The sequence below is a fragment of the Streptopelia decaocto genome, assembly GCF_964273445.1.
Source record: "Streptopelia decaocto genome assembly, chromosome: 1".
Taxonomy (NCBI): Eukaryota; Metazoa; Chordata; class Aves; order Columbiformes; family Columbidae; genus Streptopelia; species Streptopelia decaocto.
The window spans coordinates 88,099,650-88,118,557 of NC_138663.1; the positions used below are offsets into that span (position 1 = coordinate 88,099,650).

Below are 18,908 nucleotides of genomic sequence, written 5' to 3' on the forward strand. Positions count from 1 at the left end.
GGTTTCTGCTTCCCATCTAGCTATAGGTTATTAGCTGGAATACATGGGCCCTTTTCCCTAAGCCTGTGAGGTTGTTCTTACTTGCAACCACAGTATGAGGAGAGATGTTCCATTCATGGCTATGCTAAATGAAAAGCAGAGAAAATGCTGCCCTTATCTTGTCAGTTGACCAATAAGTACATGCCCATGACCAGTCAGTACACCCATGGTTCCAAATGAGCCTCAGTGCCTTCCACCTGTTGTTCAGCCAGCAGATATGGAAGGGGACACAGTGAGAAGGCTGGGGTGCAGCTTAAAGGAAAAGAGTTGCAGACTTGGATGTGGGTGAAAGCAGCCAGCTATGTGTGCAGGACACAGAAAGGAGTGGAATGAGTAGAAGGTGAGATACGTGTGTGTAGGTAAGGAACAAGGATAGCATTTGTACGTGATGGACTATTTTTTGTTAGTCACAGGGTAACTTCAGATTTTTAGAATGAGACTTAGAAAGCCGATACAGAAAGAGTACAATTAAAATTGGAAATATTACAAAGCCCTTATCAGAGAGCTACTGTCTTGTGGAAGTCTAACTTGACCAGAAGGATTTGTATTTGGGTTTGACTTCTCTCTTTGAGCTGTTTATTCTTGATAGCAATGTGCAGAATGACAGGGATTTTCTAAATGGTGTAGTGTTCCTTATACTTCAGTATTCTGCAGCAGGAGAAGCCATTTCCTTCGCAGGCATCATCTCTTGTAAATAACAGATACCCGCCTTACATGCTGAGCAGTTGCCGAACTACGAGCTTATCCAGAGTTTTGTTTTTCTGTATTAATCAAGGAAAAATGGATGTGCTTTTTAGTAGATGTTTCCTTTACAAGATGCTGTAATTGGTATTTTGCTCACTGAGTGTTTAAACTCTGTAGCCAATATGAAGCAGATACAACCTCTTTCTCATGGCCAGCTGTGCAAGTTGCTATGGGAACTCGGTGGGGACTATCTGCAGATTTCTTCTCTGGGGACCACACCTGGCTTATTTGCATTCAATTTAAGTTGGGGAAAATTCAAAAGAAGAGAAGAGGAGTGGAGACTAGCCAGTAGGCAGGCAGAAAAGGGTTTGTCATTTTGAGGCTGTCACATTGGCTGGAAAAGCTGCTCGTATTCATGGTTCTTGCAGACTCATGCAGGGTTCTGAATTTTGTAGCCTTTTTCATGCATTTTCCCAGTGTTGTGAGGCTTGTTGGAAACGTGATGTCACAAGGGACTTCTTTTTTTTTTTTTTTTTTTTTTTTTTTGTATTCTTGCCTCTAGCTTAGTTAAATCCCAGAGAATTTGTTAACTTTCTCTGTATTTTTAATGAGTAATCTCTGTGTGATGGTGAGGGATTGTGAAGGCAGTATGGAATACAGTCATTCTTTTTAAATGGCATGTTAATTTGACTCTGTGCAATAGAGAGTGTTGCTGGAGAGCTTAGTTTGATTTTTTTTTTCTTTTTTTTTTTTTTTTTTTTCTTTTCCCCCCCCCTGCTTTTTCGGCAGTGACTGACTTCCTAAAAAGGCTGTGGAAAAACTATAATTCAAGTCAGCACAGCAGTGGTCAGCCACAGCTCTCAGGCTGTTTGTGGCTGGATATTTGTGGAAGATGGTGATCTGACACTAAGTGTTTCGCTTCTTGCTTGCTCATTCTCACTATGTCCGTTTGCCTTTTGACCAAGACTGGACAAAATGGATTAAAACAGCACTGGATGCCAAATTAACAAACTGCCTTGGTACATTTCTGTAGGAATGTCTTACAGGAACATGTAAACTGTTTTCAGAACAGGAAGCTTAGAAGCTTTGAGAAATCTGGGATTACCTCAGTACTTTTTAGATGTATTTTTACTATCTGTATAGTATGTATAATATACTGTATATACTGTAGTATATATGTTTTATATAAAACACAAAGTATGTCTGAATTATATAGAAAGTATATGTGTTTATATATAAAACGTATAAAGTTCATGTTTGTGTGTGTGTATATATATATATATATAAAAATAATTCTGAGGGTTAATGAGTGGTCATTTTCCTGTAAATGTTTTCTGTTCTCATCTGTTGTAATTAAGTACCTTGGTGTCCCTTGAAGATTCAAATATTCAGCCTGTAGTGATGCTGTAGACCAACATACAGGTTTTTTCTATAGGTGCTTCAGACATTTGTAAGGTGTACTTTTTTGTTTATTTGATACCGCTTGGTCTACTATGGTTATTAGTAGTTATTTTTAAATTCTTCTGTGAAGAATTCCTTGAATTTGGAGGTTAGCACTCATGCCTATGCTAAACTCAGCCAGGTCTATGCTAAACTGCTTACCAATGTAGTTTTAGCTGTTGCTCTGCTGCTGCTTCTGTTAATTTATTGTCAACACCCCTCATTTTCTGTACTTTCAAAACCTCGTAGTTCTAATGCCTTTTTACCACATCTGATGAAAGTAAGTGATTTTAAGTCTTACAGTGTAGGAATCACATCTCCAATTTTAAGCATGGAAATGGTGTGTGCAGGGAGACCAGAAATCAAAAGGAGTATTCTCAAGAGCAGAATTGGAGTGGTATATGCATATGTAAGTATACTAACTGATAAGAGCTGTCAACATTAGGTCTGAGAGTCAGTGTCTCAAAGAGAAAATAAACGGTTGTTGTGAGATTTTATTTTCTTCTATTTGTCACATAAGATGCATTAATAGGGTTCATAAGATGAATATGTAATTTAGGAGTGGATTTAAGCTGTAGACAATAAAAGTTTTAAGGAAATACTGCTGTTGTAAATTCTTGCCCATTTGTTCTTGCCTCCTTGGTGTCTTTGTGCTTCAACAGGGTAAATATTTCTCCCCTTGGATGAAGAAGCAGATTTGGGTTAGTATTTTCTCCTTGTGATTGGAGTAGTTCTAACACAGATCTTTTCTTTGGGCTAGTTCTGTCGGTGGCAGCACCAGGGAGAAGGCAGTATGGAGGTGGGGATAAGCAGGGCTGCAGGTACTGGTGCTCCTGCTGGCTTTTTGCTGGCTCAGTGTTCATGGCCTGTAGCTGTAGTATTGACAGGCATTTAGTTAAGGTCCTAAATTTAGTGTCCTGGTTTTATCTTTTCATTTCTATGTGAAAAAGGTGAGGTATGCATATATGAAACTTGTGTTTTATTGAGAAGTTGGCAACTAAGAATTAAAATGTTCTGGCTCTCACTTTAAACATTTTTGTGTTAGGTTTTTGACCTATTTTTTTCAGTTTACTACTTCTACACTGTAATTTGTGATTAGATCATTAATCTATTTTGAGAGGATTCTGTGTCTGTCAACCTAACACTTCCAATCAAAATTAGTTATGGTAAGTGGGACATTGCAGAAAAGTTTGTCTGCTCCAATTTGTTGGAGAAGTAAACACAGTATTCCTGTCTTCAGTGGTGTGTGTCCATGGGTCTGTGAATAAAGTGTGCATATCTTCCCAGCAAATCCTCTGCAAACACAGCCATGGGTGGTAGTCACACTGCATATGCACATCAGCATGGCTGCTGAAGTTCTTGGGGTTATATCCTGGAAAAGCTAATCAATACCTTTTCGGCTTTAGCACACCATAGCTGCTAAAGTGGGCAAAACTGTATTATGAACATTTCCTGGAAAAGCCGTGTAGGTAATACTTCATATGTGTAGTTACACTGTGGTTTTCACTTTCTACTCTTCCTAAATTATCGTAAATTGAAGACTCAGGTACCTGGGAACTTTACACTTTTATTTTTTCCTGATTTGTATCAAATGTAGTCTTATTAGCTCCGGCCATCCAAAATGATAGATACTTGGTTAGGTGTGCTGATGGATGGAATCCATATCTGCAGCGTGAATAACTCTGTTTCTTTCTTCAGATCTTGCATCTGGCGATTTTTTTTGTTCAATTTGTAACATACAAAGCAGCTTGTCTGGAATTTGGCCCTTTCCTCTTTGAGATCAAATAATTTAAGCTTCAGAAAGAAGCATGCTCATGACATGTCTTGTGGTTCCTACAGGTGTTAGTAGTGTCTGCATCGGTGTGCTGAGGGCATTAAAGCAATATCCTCCTTCAGATTTGAGGTAGTTATTAAGGAAGAGAGAGCAAAATCTGTTTCTGCACAGGATGGTGATAACAGTAATGCAACTTTGGTTCTTACCATGAACTGTAGAGGTTTTGCATGTGCCTTTTTCTATTAATTTGCCAAACTCTGCAATGCAAAGTAGAGCTAAATACTACCTATGATCTTGATGAATCCAGTTGCCTCTAGTGGAAATAACAATAAACTTAAATCTTTGATTTTGATTTCTGTATTTTGAGAGTGACCTGTAGGGTATTTAATGCGAAGTGATGTGGAGACCCTGGGATTTGAATTGAACTGAATTGCACAGTTATGTACTGGATTAGATGGTTCTTTGTAGAGCCCCTATTTGTCAGGCTGGACTAGTAATTGCTACTTCGTCAAAGTGGAGTACAGCGAAACAGCATGTTTGCATAAGGCGTTTTGTTTTGATTTACAGGTGAGTTTAAAAATAATGCATTTAAGTTCTGAGGACCTGTCCCTTTTATGTGGGTAGACGTGGAGAGGCAAATCTACTGCTTTTGGAAAGCACATAAAGTGGTGGTTTTTAAATACAATAGGTCATACAACTGCTAAAACAAATACTGCTGTTCAATAATTGAGCTTGGCATAAGTGGCCTTCATATGTTGTCAGATCAATTGTATTGTGAGTCACCTATTAGAGAATATTTATTCTAATACTTGATATTTTTAGTGTGTATAGTAGTAACAATTTGAAACTAGCAATATTTATGTAATCTTCATTGTCTGGGGTTCTGGTAGTATGAACTGTGTTTACATTTTCAAATGTGTGCAGAGTTTCAGCAGGCACTGCGTGTGTGGAAGGTGTGTTCCTGTAAATGTCATCCCAGCATGTGACTAGTAAGAGATGACCACTTTAGGTCCAGAGGATAACATGAGCAGGGACTGGAGTTCCTGCCCAGTAGAAGTTCAGGGTTGCCCTGCTCCATGTGCTGGCTGGCATCTGGCTGTGCTCCAGGTTCTCCAGTTGCCCCAAGCTGCAGCATCCCATAAAAACCTGCAAGCTTTCAAGGTGGTGGTGTTTTTGTTGTTGTTGTTATTTCCGTACTGCTATTACATAGACCTATGTCCTTAGATTGCCTTTTTTTTTTTCCCCTTATTCTGATAGATTTTGAAGTTTTACTGATTGTGTTCTTCAGCTCTCCCTTGTGTTTTGTTCATGTAACTTCACATCTGTCTTCATTTCAGTCTTTATTTCCTGCAGTACTTTTTTGAAAAGCGATTAGGGCATGCAAATCTTGTAAAAGTAATAAAACAATAAGAGGTGTTTACTAATAAAACAGTATGCATCTGTTCCAAGTGTTCAATATTTATCAGTGTGAAATATTTCAGATTTGACAAACCAATAATGTTAGAGGAAGATAAAAGCCACATATATGTAGATAAATGTAGATAAAATCCCAAACGGGTGCCTCCCTTGAAATATTTGCATTTTAAAAATGGTTTGAGTGTGTTTTATGAAAAATGCTGCATAACTTTGGGAACTACTTTTCCTGTGCCATTTTACTAGAGCAATGAATATGTAATGTCATAGAACCATACCTCATGTATGGTGGAATCAAAACATGATATGCTCATTTTCTATGCTAACTTCTAGTTAAATTGCAAGGAGGTGAGAGCTCTCCTGCAAATACTAAAAAGCACCACCGTGCAGCAGCTCTATGGCAGATGCAACATGCTAGTTAAACAAAAGTTGTTTGTTTGTTTGTTTTTTTTCCAAATGTGTGACACTTTGGGTTGCTTTTTGAATTAATTTATTGGAGTCGGTGCTTATGATACGATGTTTGGTGCGTGGAAATAAATTTTAAAAGTCTTAAGCCATTATGTAATAGTGATGAAAACCTTGAAAACATAATATGAATGAAACATGAGTTCTTAAATCACAAGATGTAAAGATCTACTGTCTGCTGCTCTTCAAAATATCCCATGATTTCCAAGTAAGTGTGTATGATGATTTCATGGATCAAAGTTGTGGTTTTGAACACAAGTGTTGACTGGACTGGATTTGTGTCCTTTGTTTTTGAGAAAACAACACTTAATGGAAGGAAATAAAAACTTCTGCTTAAATATAATATGGGTCCTTTCTTAAACGGTATGGTTTGTAGGCAGTAAGGGGAGGGCAAAACTGTTCATATGATGCACCGGAATGGTAATATTAGTCATGGATTTCAAATAAGGCTCAGTTTGCTTGTGAAAGCTCTGATGCTGTAATTTTTGAATAAGGTATTTATTTTCTTTTCTCTCCTCCACAACCCTGTCACTCCCTCTCCCCCTTTTTTCCCCTGCTCATATGGTGGTCATGACAAACTCATAGTACAGTACCAGAGTATTCTTACTATTAAAAAAAATTAAAAAATTACTTAAGCCATTATAGTTGCTACCTTCTGTGGAAAAAAAAAAAAGAGACTTAAAAAAACAAACCCACAAACAAACTCTTCATATTAATGTGTCAGGTGCTTATGAGTATCTGCTGTCCTGCATCGATAAGACGAATTAGCATTCCTGCTTAACTGTCTGCATACTTAATTTTCTTCCAAATAAGGTACATGAAATAATTTTGAAAGATATTTTGTGCAGTGGAAAGTTTGAAAGGATAGTTATGATTTGAGTTTATGAGGGAGAAGTAAAATTAGATGTAGACTAAAATTCCAATTCATAGCAATTGCGTAATGACTGGTAATTCTAAACCAGGCCAATTTTATTTGACTTTTCCAGACAACTGCTCTTTGGCTTTCAGAGCAAACTTAGCAATTTTCAGATAAAATCAATTTTGTTAGCCAATGTCAAAGGTGGTGGCTAAAATTAGAGCTTATTTTGCAGCCCTAACTACGAACAGGCAGCTGTCTGTCTGTCCATAATTACTCTAAGAGGATTGTGCCAACTTTAATAACAGATTATTTTGTTGAAGTATGTGATTTTTTTTTTTTTCTTTAATAGCATATTGGAGTTCTGTTTGATGAAATTTTTATTAGGTTTCATTCCGCTTGTGGCATGGAGACCTGGAAATGTCCCGAGTTACAATGTAGTAGCTTTGTAGAGTGTCAGTTTAGGGGTAGCTGTATCTATGGTCTTGGCTAGCATGGCATACAGAAAGCAGCCTTATTGCAACAGTTGCCAGTGTTCATTGATGTTGTGCTTAGTCATACATTGTTTTCAAAGCTTTTGCTGACCAGTCTTCAGTGGTTCTTCAAGATAAAATATACTAGACACTGGTACACTAATGAAAGTGGTGTGCAAAGATGTGACCATTAATACTGTATTTCCTTTCATTGTATTGTTCCAAGTACACCATTCAAAAGGAAAATAATGTGGTGTTGACTTATTAGGTAATCTTCCCATGTTGTATCAGAAATAATGGCCATGAAGTTTATAAAGGTCATGTTTGTCACAGAGCTGCCTAGTGGCAGAAATTTCCCAGCTGTCATTGAGGACAGGTAGTAAATGACGTTTTACTGATACATGGAAACATGTCTGTATAAAAACGAAGATTCTTTCCCCCCTAAAGGTGTTGAATAGAATAATGTTGATAATAACTTTGCCTATTATCCCTTTAATTCTGCCTCATTTGTGTAGTTTAAAAGAAAGAGTCTGACTGACCAGCTGAAGACAATGATTTAAACATTGTTTCCCCTGAGTTTGTAACAACTTTCCCTATCTATAATATTTACAATAGATGTCATTAGAGAATAATTTTGTGATGTTTACGGTCTGTCAATTTGACATAATAAAGGGAAAAAAAAAAACAGGAGGAAAGATAAAAGAGAAAGTGCAAAAGGAGGTCCACTGAGAGTTGCATAACCTGCAGGGGAAAATGAGGTTCCCTTTCCAAAAAGTAAGGTATAAAATATCAAGGATAATCATTAGAACTGAATAAATGAGGTGACATATTGGTGGAACAAACAGCAAAGCAAAAGCATTCATTTGAAATGGGAAGGTATGAAAGATACGTAAGGAGTGAAGAGAAGAAATAGAACGGAGTAGAAAAAGAGTCTTCTGAAGCTTCGTCTGCAGACTCTGAAGTATTCGAAGGACATCTACCTGTGTCATACTTGGCTCCATGTTAGTAGCTTGATGTCTGTAGTTGTGTGGGATGCAGAGAGTTTTTTGCACTGATGATCACAAGGTGTAACACTTTCTCTTCTTAGAGGTGCTTTTGGAAGAAATGTGAAACTTTGTATGCAAAGCCCAGAGTGGTATTTTGCTTAAATGTGAGTTCCAGAGATAAGACTTCAGTTCAGATTGTTGAGTAACTTACTCACAGAATCAAAAAAGAAAAGAATGGCCAATGACATGGCAGAACTGAACAGAAAATTAAGCTAGCATATTCCACGGTTGTTTTTGAAGCAGGATGGCATGCACTGTTCTTCCTCATGCCTTTTCCTACTTGTGTTTTCAGGCCTCCTTCAAGAGCCTACCGGATAAATAGTTGCAGTAGTGTGGCCTAAATGAAACAGTACTTTTTCTTTGGGCAAAAGTTAAGAACTCACAGGAAGGGGAAGGTAATCATATTGTCAAAGAATGAAGTGGTCACTGGAAGAAGGCTATTCTTCTCTCGGTGCCACGCCCCCATTCTTAGATTGGAAAGTTAATGTATAAGGTTTTATTTCAATTAGCAGGTTGGTGGAAGTTACAGTTCACATGAACATATGTGTGGGGGTTAGTGTTTCTAAGGCAGATGGGTTGGCACAGTCAGGAGTGGGAGAAAACTTCTGCTTTGTCCTTGTTAGCTGTCAATGCAGTGTTGATGGTATGGACAATGAGTAGCACTGTGGTACCACCAGCACAAGTGCTAACACTGCTTCAGGCATGTTCTTCCCTGTCCCTTATTTGCTGTTTACTTGCCCTGTTGTTTGGTACAAGTCATCCATCACTACACACATGCCTGCTTTTAACGGTCACTTCCTGCGGTCGTGTGCTTTAATGCTGCACCTGTGTTATACCAGCTCAACACAGATTCTCATTTGAAAGGATAACACTGCTCTCCTCTTACTGTGCTACTGGCTGCCTCAGCTCAGTCATAACTTAAACTGGCACTTGCTTTGAGAAGTGCTTGGCTTGTTATACTTGTTTGCGTCCAGACTTTTCCAACGAAGCAAACGGATTATCTCCCAGTGCACACTGAAAGCATGTATGGAAGAGTGAAGTTTACTGAAGGTCTGCAAACCATGGAGATGTGCCTCAGAGGTCTCAATGGGACATGTGAATGAGTAGAAAAACAAGTTGAAAAGAAGGTATTAGGAAAACCTATTCAGTACACGCAGTTGTTTCCCTGCAGTTGGGAGCACCTTTCCTCTTGCAATCTTTTTCAAGTGTAGATCACTCATGTTAAATATATAGCAGGGAACATCTTGTGTTAAGTAGAGATATGAACCTGAACAGAAGAAGAGGTCAAGCGTGGAAATAAATTCCAGTCAGTACTGGATGATTGAGAAGTCCCTTTGCTTTCTCTCCCTCTTGTTTGGAGAGGCGGTGCTTGAATTCACTTCAGAAATGAGGAGAAAAAAAGTACAGCAAGGTTCTTTTTAAAGAAAAAAGAAAAAAAGAAACGTACTCTTTAAATTCTCATTAACATGTGGAAGGGGGCAGTTCAACCCTGTAGTCACCTACATCGTCACATTGTCTTTTTCTGATCTGAATATGGAACGTTAAATGTTGTGATGTCCACGTTACACTTGAATTTTTATGTAAGTGTTCTTGCTGTTTAGGACACTGGTATTTTGAGTGGTAAACAAACTATTTGAAATGATTTAATCTAGCCTCATGGTTTGTCAGTACACTTAGTTCTGTGGATCGCTTCTGGAAAAGAAAATTTATTCCTCCATAGGCCAGATCCTCTTCCCAGTTCTGTCCATCAGCGTACTTCATGGCCACAGCAGCAAGTGTGCTCTGGTCATCATTGAGCAGTTCAAAGATGCAACCTGGGTGTAAAGTGTCCCTTTCAAAAGCCATAGCTCTGCAGTAAGCTTTGTTTAGCTATATTGTGTATGCTTGTGGAAGGGATTAGTAATAGATTTTTGTTTTTCTTTCTTGGCAGTTACGGGAAAGCAATAGACTGAATCTATTTTGATTTTACTCAGGATAGATTAGTGGGTGTCAAATGTTATACAATACTTGACATATCCACTGCTGTTAAGTTGATCGTGGCAAAGGGATTACCCAATAATGAATCGCCAAGCTCTTTAGCTATTTAAAGGGAATTGTGCCACTTCCTTGCCCTGGTGATACTCTCTTTCCTGGCCAGGACCTTCTTGTGACAGTTCATGTTTGCATGTGGAAAACTCCATGCAGATGTGCAAGCACTAGTTTGATGGCTTTGTGTTCAGCTTCTACCTTACTAATTGTTTTCGTGAGATTATTTGGATTGTGTAGAAAGCTTTTCCCAAATCTCCTTTATTACTGGAGTTATTGTTGCCAGCAGGAATAAGATTAAAGGTGCTTAAGTCTGTAGAGTTGTTTCTAATTTGTACGTGTCATTTCAGTGGCATTTGAACAGAACTCAGTCTCTTCCCCTCCCTGCTCCCCTGTGGTACTGTGCTTGAGTTAGGGCTGAGAAGCCAAGCTATTGGAAGAAAATTCATTTTGTTCCCTAATTATTATGCTGGCACTTGGGAGATAATTTTTCCCTTCATGCACTGCCAATTAATATGCAAATAAGCTGATAAATATTTATACCATGATTTAAATTATGCAGGGAGCGCTTTCAGTGTACTCTGCAAATGAATTGTTCATGGACTTCAAAGTGCTGGCTGCTGTGCTAACGAGGGGAGATTTGCATAAGGCCCTAATCAGGCGCATACTGATTAAGCTTCATTATGGAAACTGCCAGCTGCAATCTTTGTTTCTATTTTATTACAAAAAGGGGAACTTTTCACGCTTCAGTCGCCTTGACAATGTCAGACACAGCTAGTAGGAGAGACTAAAACTCCACAGAGCAACTGAAGTTTCCCTGTTCAGTTGAAGATTGCTATGGTGTAACTGAAGTTGTATTTCTTCCCCCACCTCCCCACTCCCTTTCTTGTTCAGTCGAGAGCAGTAGTGTAGATTTGATAGAAATTGCCATTCTCCCTTTCCTTGGACTATCTGAACCTGTAGAGGATACCACAGCAATGCTGGACTGCAGCGACTACGTTCTAGGTGGGTACCAGCTCAGCTCTTTCTTATAAGCATTTAATATGGAAATATAGGCTGTGAGGTTGACTATGCATAGAAGCTTAATCACATATGCAGAGGCTAGAGAAGGTATTTGTAAGGCTGAAGCTCACCAGTGAATCGGCAGCAAGTAGCTGCCTGGTAGGTAGATAGATAGATAGGTCTGTGCCAGGGAAATACATGGTTTGTTGTGTGATATTTTTTGTTTTATTCTTTCTATCGCTCCAGCAGAATTTCTTTCCTCTGCACTGCTGCTAGATTTGCTGCTAGGCTTGGATTATATTAATACAGACCTTTTGCTTTCGGGATTTCAATCTGAGAAACATCGGGCTTCTAACAAATACTGGGCTTGACTTGCATATCTGTATGTTATGAATTTTAAAGCATTGAAATGAATTAAAGTCCCAGTGTCAAAGAATTTAGTAGCTGTATTGAGCCAGTCCCCAGCAGAATGTATATTATGTCTATGTATTTTTAGTGTAAAGCAAGGTTCTTCATGCGTGAGAGAAAATAACGTGGAGTCCACAGTGGTTACCATTGATACCGTTGCAAGCTGTGCCTAAGGTTACCGGGATAGTGTATTTCCTGTACTGAGATTCCATCAGGTCTTCAGAACAGACACGCCATAATTTCTTCTTTTTATGTCTTTTAAAATTATTTATAATTGAACATCCCAGTTTTACAATAGGTTTTATTTCTTTCCAAGGCTCTTTCCCCAAAGCTCAATGTATGTGTGTATATATATATACACACAATGTATGTGTGTATATATATACACACACACACAATATTCTTATTATTCTTTTGATTCCATTATATAAGCTCATGTGAGAATTTATATGTCAAAGTAAGGAAATTTATTTTTGGATGGTAAATTTAAAAGCAGACATCTGAATATTTGTTTCAGAACATGAAGGGGTTTTTTTGAAAATTAATTTCTAATGAATTCTTGACCTGTTTTCACTCACATTCAACTTCAGTTTTTCCGTATGCGTCAGTGAATCATTTTTGCTAGTGCTGATGAAGTATTAGGCAGTTTCACTTTAATGGGTGAAAGGAAGTAGTTAATGATACAAAATCTTAAGATGAAATGTATGTTTTAATAGCTGTGTACAGTCCCTAATGCTCCAGGTTGATCCAGTGTCCGCTTCTGTCTTCTGAATACCTTTTGAAATGTGACTGGGCGTGTGTGAAAGCCTGGCACAGCACTGCCTTGCGGCGCCTGCAGCCCTGCTAGCAGAGTAGTAGTTCTGAATATATTCACTCCTGAGAGTTTGATTTCAATCATGCACCTGCTGCTTTCGATCCTTCCTTCTGTGGAGTTTGTTTTTAGATAATGTTGGCAGAAGTTGTAGCCCAGGGCCTTTATTTAAAACCCAAGTAAGATCTAAAGGAAAAAGAAAAGGTGAGGGCATTATGGTTTGGGCTTTTAGCCCACTTCATTTGTTTATTCTTTTAACTTTGAAGCAGAAATTGTATGAGCATGTATAAACCAAATAATCTCTTTATTTGACGTATAATGAATCCGTAGGTTTAGTATCCTGCGGATATGTCTGTTTTGCTGGTAACAGTTTTGTGTTTCAGATGTATGTCATACCATTTGCAATGGAAATAGCGCCATTGTTCTTGATGCTTTACATGCAGAAGGCCCACAGATTGAACAAGAAGTTGTCAGCTGGTGAAATAATGGATGCTATCCTTCATTTGAACCTGAGCTGTACCAAAAAGATGTTTCTTCATCCAGCTTGCTGCTTTTTTGCAATAGCCATGTTTGAGGTCTTTGTTAAGGATGAATCTTTACAGTAAAACAGTCTTCATTTAGACATGCTTTTGGTAGTTGAGTAAACTTTGTATATGTCTAGTACTAGGAAACACGGAAAACCTCTTACGAAAGAATTTATTTTGCGGCATAGGCTGAAAGAAAAACAGGTCTTGGTTGTTTTATGAAAAGTGGACGGTGCAGTTGTAACTTGGTTGTTAACAAACTTTCTGGTCATGCAGGAAGATTTGTATGCGCATCCCCATACAGAAGGAACAGTTACTGTGTTGCTTGTGCGCAGGACAGTTGTGTTCCCTCTCTGGGTTTAGTTTGTCTATTCTACCATTAGTATCCTGCAGGGTGGCTCTAATACTTCAGTTTTGCAACAAACTAGTACAGGAGGCCCAGTGTTTTTCTTGCAAGGGCTTTCTGAAGTGGTTCAGTGAATGGATCCTATGTTAATGAAAGACAATCGTTACAACCTGTGATTTTGCCTTCTGTGGTCAGTACTATCATGAGTTCAGTCCATCCTTGTGTTCTGGCCTTAAGAAATACATTCTATGTCCAGGAGCCCCATGAGTTAGCCTAGTTTCCACATACAAATGTATTGGACTTCTAAGCCCCCTTGTCTTGTTTTCCTGTTGGATGAGGACTCTTCATGTTTGTGTTCTCCCATTCAGTGTTCTCAGAACCTAAATGGATTTCAGTAGCCAGCAGTGTGTAAAGGAAGGAACTAATACTGGTTATCGAATGAATGTTGCCTATAATAACTTTAAATAAATGTGCTGTTGCCACAACAATAAACTCAATTTAAAGTTACAGGCAACTTCTAGATAGGAACATGTTTATATTTGTTTTGCACACAGATTTATCATCAGGGAGAGGCACATCAAAACCAAACATTTCTGTGTAGTCAGTGGAACGGCATCCTGTTTCTAGAGTGTGGATCATACTACCCAAATGTGGAAAATGACAAAATAAGGAGCCAGGAAGCAATAGGTTCTGTACCTGCATCCTTAGCAGACCTCTGTCTTTCAAGGCTGTGAACTTGTAGCTTGAATCTGCTTGGCAGAGGTTCTGAAAAGTGAGGCAAAACTTGCAGCATTTTGCTGAAGTGTGGGCCAGCAGTGCTCAGCTGGAAAAGTTTCTTGTCGCTTGCTCTCTCTCAAAAAAACCAGTTTAACATGGCTGCCTTTATACTAGGAGTGACGTTGATAGTTTAGATCTCTTTCACGTGTGGGTGACATTTGAAATATTTAATCATAGGAACTTTCTCAGAAAGTTGAGGTTCTGGAGAAGTTCCTTTTACTTGTTGGGGGGAAGATTCTTGTTACAGCCCTCTGGGCTTTCTAGGACCTACTGGGTTCAAGGGCAGTTGTTTACCTGGAAAATTACACGAGTTTTAAAAACATTGACGCATCTTCAGTTGTGTTTCCTAACTGCTTACTGTAGTTTTTCCAAGGTTCATAGAATAGTTTGGGTTGGAAGGGACCTTCAAAGGTCATCTAGTCCAACCCCCCTGCAATGAGCAGGGACATCTTCAACTAGACCAGGTTGCTCAGAGCCCCGTCCAGCCTGCCCTGGAATGTCTCCAGGGATGGGGCATCTACCACCTCTCTGGGCAACCTGTGCCAGCGTTTCACCACCATCATTGTAAAATATTTCTTCCTCATATCTAGCCTGAATCTCTCCTCTTTTAGTTTAAAACGGTTATCCCTTTGTACTCTTGCAACAGACCCTGCTAAAAAGTCGGTCCCCATCTTTCTTACAGGCTCCTTTTAAGCACTGAAAGGTCACAATAAGGTCTCCCCAGAGCCTACTCTTCTCCAGGCTGAACAACCCCAACTCTCTCAGCCTGTCCTCACAGCAGAACTGTTCCAGCCCTCTGATAATTTCTGTGCCCTCCTCTGGCCCCTCTCCAACAGGTCCATGTCTTTCCTGTACTGAGGGTTCCAGAGCTGGACACAGGACTCCAGGTGAGGTCTCACCAGAGCAGAGCAAAGAGGCAGAATCACCTCCCTGGACCTGCTGGCCACACTACTTGTGATGCAGCCCAAGATATGACTGCATTTCTGGGCTGCAAGCGCATATTTGTACCTCATGTCCAATCTTTCATCCACCAATACCCCAAGTCCTTCTCTGCAGGGCTGCTCTCAATCCCTTTATTCCCCAGCCTGTATTGATACTGGGAGTTGCCATGGCCCAGGTGCAGGACTTTGCACTTGACGTTGTTGAACCACATGAGGTTTGCCTGGGCCCACTTCTCAAGCTTGTCCAGGTCCCTCTGGGTGTCTTACTGACCCTCAGGTGTGTCAACGGCACCTCTCAGCTTGGTGTCTTCACAGACTGGCTGAGGGTGCACTCAATCCCACTATGTCATTGGCGAAGATATTAAACAGTACTGGTCCCAGTATGGACACCTGAGGGATTCAGGTCTCATTCAGGTTAATTTTATCCATCCAAACATTGTGCCATTGACCACCACTCTCTGGGTGTGACCATCGAGCCAGTTCCTTGTCCACCAGTCCACCCATCAAATCCATCTCTCTCCAGTTTAGAGAGAAGGGTGTTGTTGGGGACCGTGTCAAAGGCTTTACAGAAGTCCAGATAGACAAAAGCTGTAGTAGCCCTTCTGTTGTCCAGTGATGCAGTTACTCCACCGCAGAAAGCCACTAGGTTGAGCAGGCAGGACTTGCCCTTGGTAAAGCCTTGCTGGCTGTCCCAAATCACCTCCCTGTCCTCCATGTGCCTTAGCACAGCTTCTAGGAGGATCTGTTCCATGATTTTCCCAGGCACAGAGGTGAGGCTGATAGGCCAGTAATTGCCGGGGTGATGTCTCTTTTCTTGTACACATGCTGCATTTCTAACTATTACATTTCCCTCCTCTTCCTACGCCACACTCCCAGTCAGGCTTCATTGTGACTTCCTTCAGGCCCTGCCCATGTGCTTCATTCCCTCTGGCTTGTGCTTGGGTTCATCTGCTGCTGTGGCCCCTGGTTCTGATAGCTCAAGGGTGACACTGGTCTCTCTGGGCAGTAGCTGGTGGTAGTACATGGCAATAGTCCAGCTTCTCATTTCCAACCAGCACACACTGCCAAGCAGGGAAGCATCTGGGAATTCTTGGAAATACCTGAGGGAAAGATGTGGCAGTTAATGCTCTTACTGTATTCTGCAGCCCATTAGTATTTTGGAAATCACTGCTTTGATGAAAGTACATGACAGAGGTATCTTTTTTTAAGCAGGTACCTATCAAGAGAATATCCTGGAGTAAAGGGTTCATTTTGAGCTCATTTAACTTGCATTTAACTAGTTATGGGAATGGAAAGAAGCAAATCCTTCAGCACATTCTTATGCTTCATTTCATGAACAGGTCTGTCTTGAGATTCTTTTTGTAGTTTTGGTTTGTGATAATGTGGCATGCTGAGGTTGGTAGCAAGGAATGTGGAGGTAGTAAGCTGGAGAACTGATGCTGTATGCAGAACATCTGTATAAGGAGACTATATTCTCTGTCTGCCATCTGGAGAGGCCCTCTGTGTTGCACTACATTCAGCTGGCAAGCTTTGAAACCAAGTGCAGACTTTTCAATAGACTGCAGAGTGAGAAGGATAAATAATTATTTTATATTTGTATAAATATAAAATCAGAAAAATGGCATCTACTTAATTATAATGACTGAATTTCCTTCTCTTGTGGGGAGGTGAAAAACAAAGCAAACCAACCAACCAAACACCAATGACAGCAAGAATAATGGAGGCCTTGGTGGTCAGACTTAATGTTTTTGAATCTTGATGTAGTAGTTGCTTCCTTCCCCCCAGCCCCCGTTTTTGCTTCTATGACTTCCATTGTACTGAAAACTAAGTTCCTACCTATCTTTGCCCTCCAGCATGCTGTCTTTTATTCCCTTAACACCGTGTTTTTGCATATGCCAATAATGACATATAAAATTTTGAAACTATATTTATCTGGAAGATTCAATATTATGTTCTGCTTCTCATTGTTCGTTTTGCATTATAATCTGAATCAGGGTAGAGTACATATCAAATTTCTGATGTTCTTTACTTCCTTCCCTTAGACAAAGTATGAATTGGGGCTTTTTTGCTGTATTAGTTTATCTTTATTTCTGTTTTAATGCAGACTCTAGAATGAACAATCCGTCAGAAACCAGTAAACCATCAATGGAGAGTGGAGATGGGAACACAGGTAAGAAATTATGAATTGCTACACAGATATTTTCTGGTGGAACTGAATGGATATTTAAAGCAAAACTAACCAGTTTACAAGAACTGAAAAATGAAAGAACAACAACAAAAGAAAGAAACTGAACCAAACACAAACACTGTAATCACCAAACAAACCAACCCAACCAACCAACCAACCAGAAACAAAGAAGGCAAATAACAGCAAAAAACAACAAATTAAAAAAAATCCCACAACCCTAACCCCAACCCACATCTACTGTTCATGGAGACTTGGGAACAGTTTTGCCTTGTCATTAACCCTACTGTCCACAGGGCACTATTCACATCTACTGTATCAGAGCACCACTTGCACTTTATCTATATGTATACAAGATTCCCCTTCTACTCTTCCTCTGTCTGTGATGTTTCTGATATCACAGAAGCTCTGGCAGCACCAGCTCTCCATAGGTAGTTTCATTTTTTCCTGGCAGAACGTATCTTTGCATGCTTTGTAATTTATTTTTGGGTTGAAATTTTCCCTAGCAGATGTGAGCCACTGCTGATCTTGTTTCTGTCTTAGGCTTCATTCAAGCTTTCACAACAGTTCACAAGAAAAACACAAAGAGAAAAAGCATGACTTCTTAACATTAAAAGAAAATGTGTTTTCTGTAATTTTGTTGTGTGTTAGAACAGAACTGTAAAATTTGGGGAAGGATAGCTTTTGTGTCAGGGCCAACATCTCTTTTGACACATCCTTAAGATGTGGCCAAGTTCTAAGCCATTGAAGAAGGTTGTTAAGCCACTGTAACTCAATCATGCTGTCTCATGCTTTAATCCTTTCTGGAGGTAATTTAATGTTCATTTTGAAAATAAGAGAAATGACAACTCTGAATGGACAGTAAATAGTTTAACCTAACTCAGAATTTTCCCTAAGTTCAGGATAGCATTTGGGAAGAGAAACTTTTGATGAGAAGGAACTTGTTCTTACTGCTTTGAGAGAAGTCTAGTTACCTTGTATGAAGAAAATTAATTTGCCTCCTCTTAGTTCAATAATAAGAGTTTTATTTTAAGCTCTGAAATTGTGATGAAATGAACAATTTATTCATTTCATCCTGCTGTCTCCACATTCATTGCGTGAGGCTTTAATACAGTTAAGAGTGACTGAATGTTCCTGATACTCATCTAAGAGGCTGGATCTTTTCTGCCTATCCATGGAGTCAGTCAAAAGGAATTCAGCTCACTTATCAATGTATGTTTTGTTACTGGCATCTCAGTTTTTATGATTTCTGATGTAATAGAGGAAGTATCAATTCTTTTTATGTACAAACCTGATTTATTACGTATTTAATGCTGATTTAGGGTGATTTAAAACGTTATTTCAAAAAACATGTGAACCATAAATACTTCCTTATCATAAACAGTATCAAGAGGACAATGGTTTTAAATATCCCTATAGAATCCTTGTAGCTGGAGGGTGTTTGTAAAGTTCTGAGAAGATTCAGGCTTCCTGCTCTGTATGGCCACAGTTCCCTGTGTATGCTTTCTCCAAAGAGTACACTCCTGATGTGCTTCTTAAAATGCGGCTTTAACTAGCAGTTCAACCTAAACTGAGCTGTTAAAGAGAGAGTTTGGCTTTTTCAAAGGTAGTCCGTTATCACAGAACATCTGCTTAAGCAGAACCCTTGCTCTGCTCTCCTGGACAAATACTTCATCAGTGTGACGTTTGGTGGTCATGG

The 18,908-nt window shown here is 39.4% G+C and overlaps 1 protein-coding gene across 9 annotated transcripts in view; it reads left to right on the top strand.

Annotated features, from left to right (window-relative positions):
• The window catches only part of POU2F1 (POU class 2 homeobox 1), a 115,135-nt gene that overhangs the window by 50,762 nt on the left and 45,465 nt on the right, over positions 1–18,908 (top strand). For all 9 annotated transcript variants that reach the window (XM_082059317.1, XM_082059320.1, XM_082059318.1 and 6 more), the window contains one exon: positions 17,129–17,194. In XM_082059317.1, the coding sequence (XP_081915443.1) occupies positions 17,129–17,194 (66 nt within the window). The remainder of the gene's footprint in view (positions 1–17,128; positions 17,195–18,908) is intronic.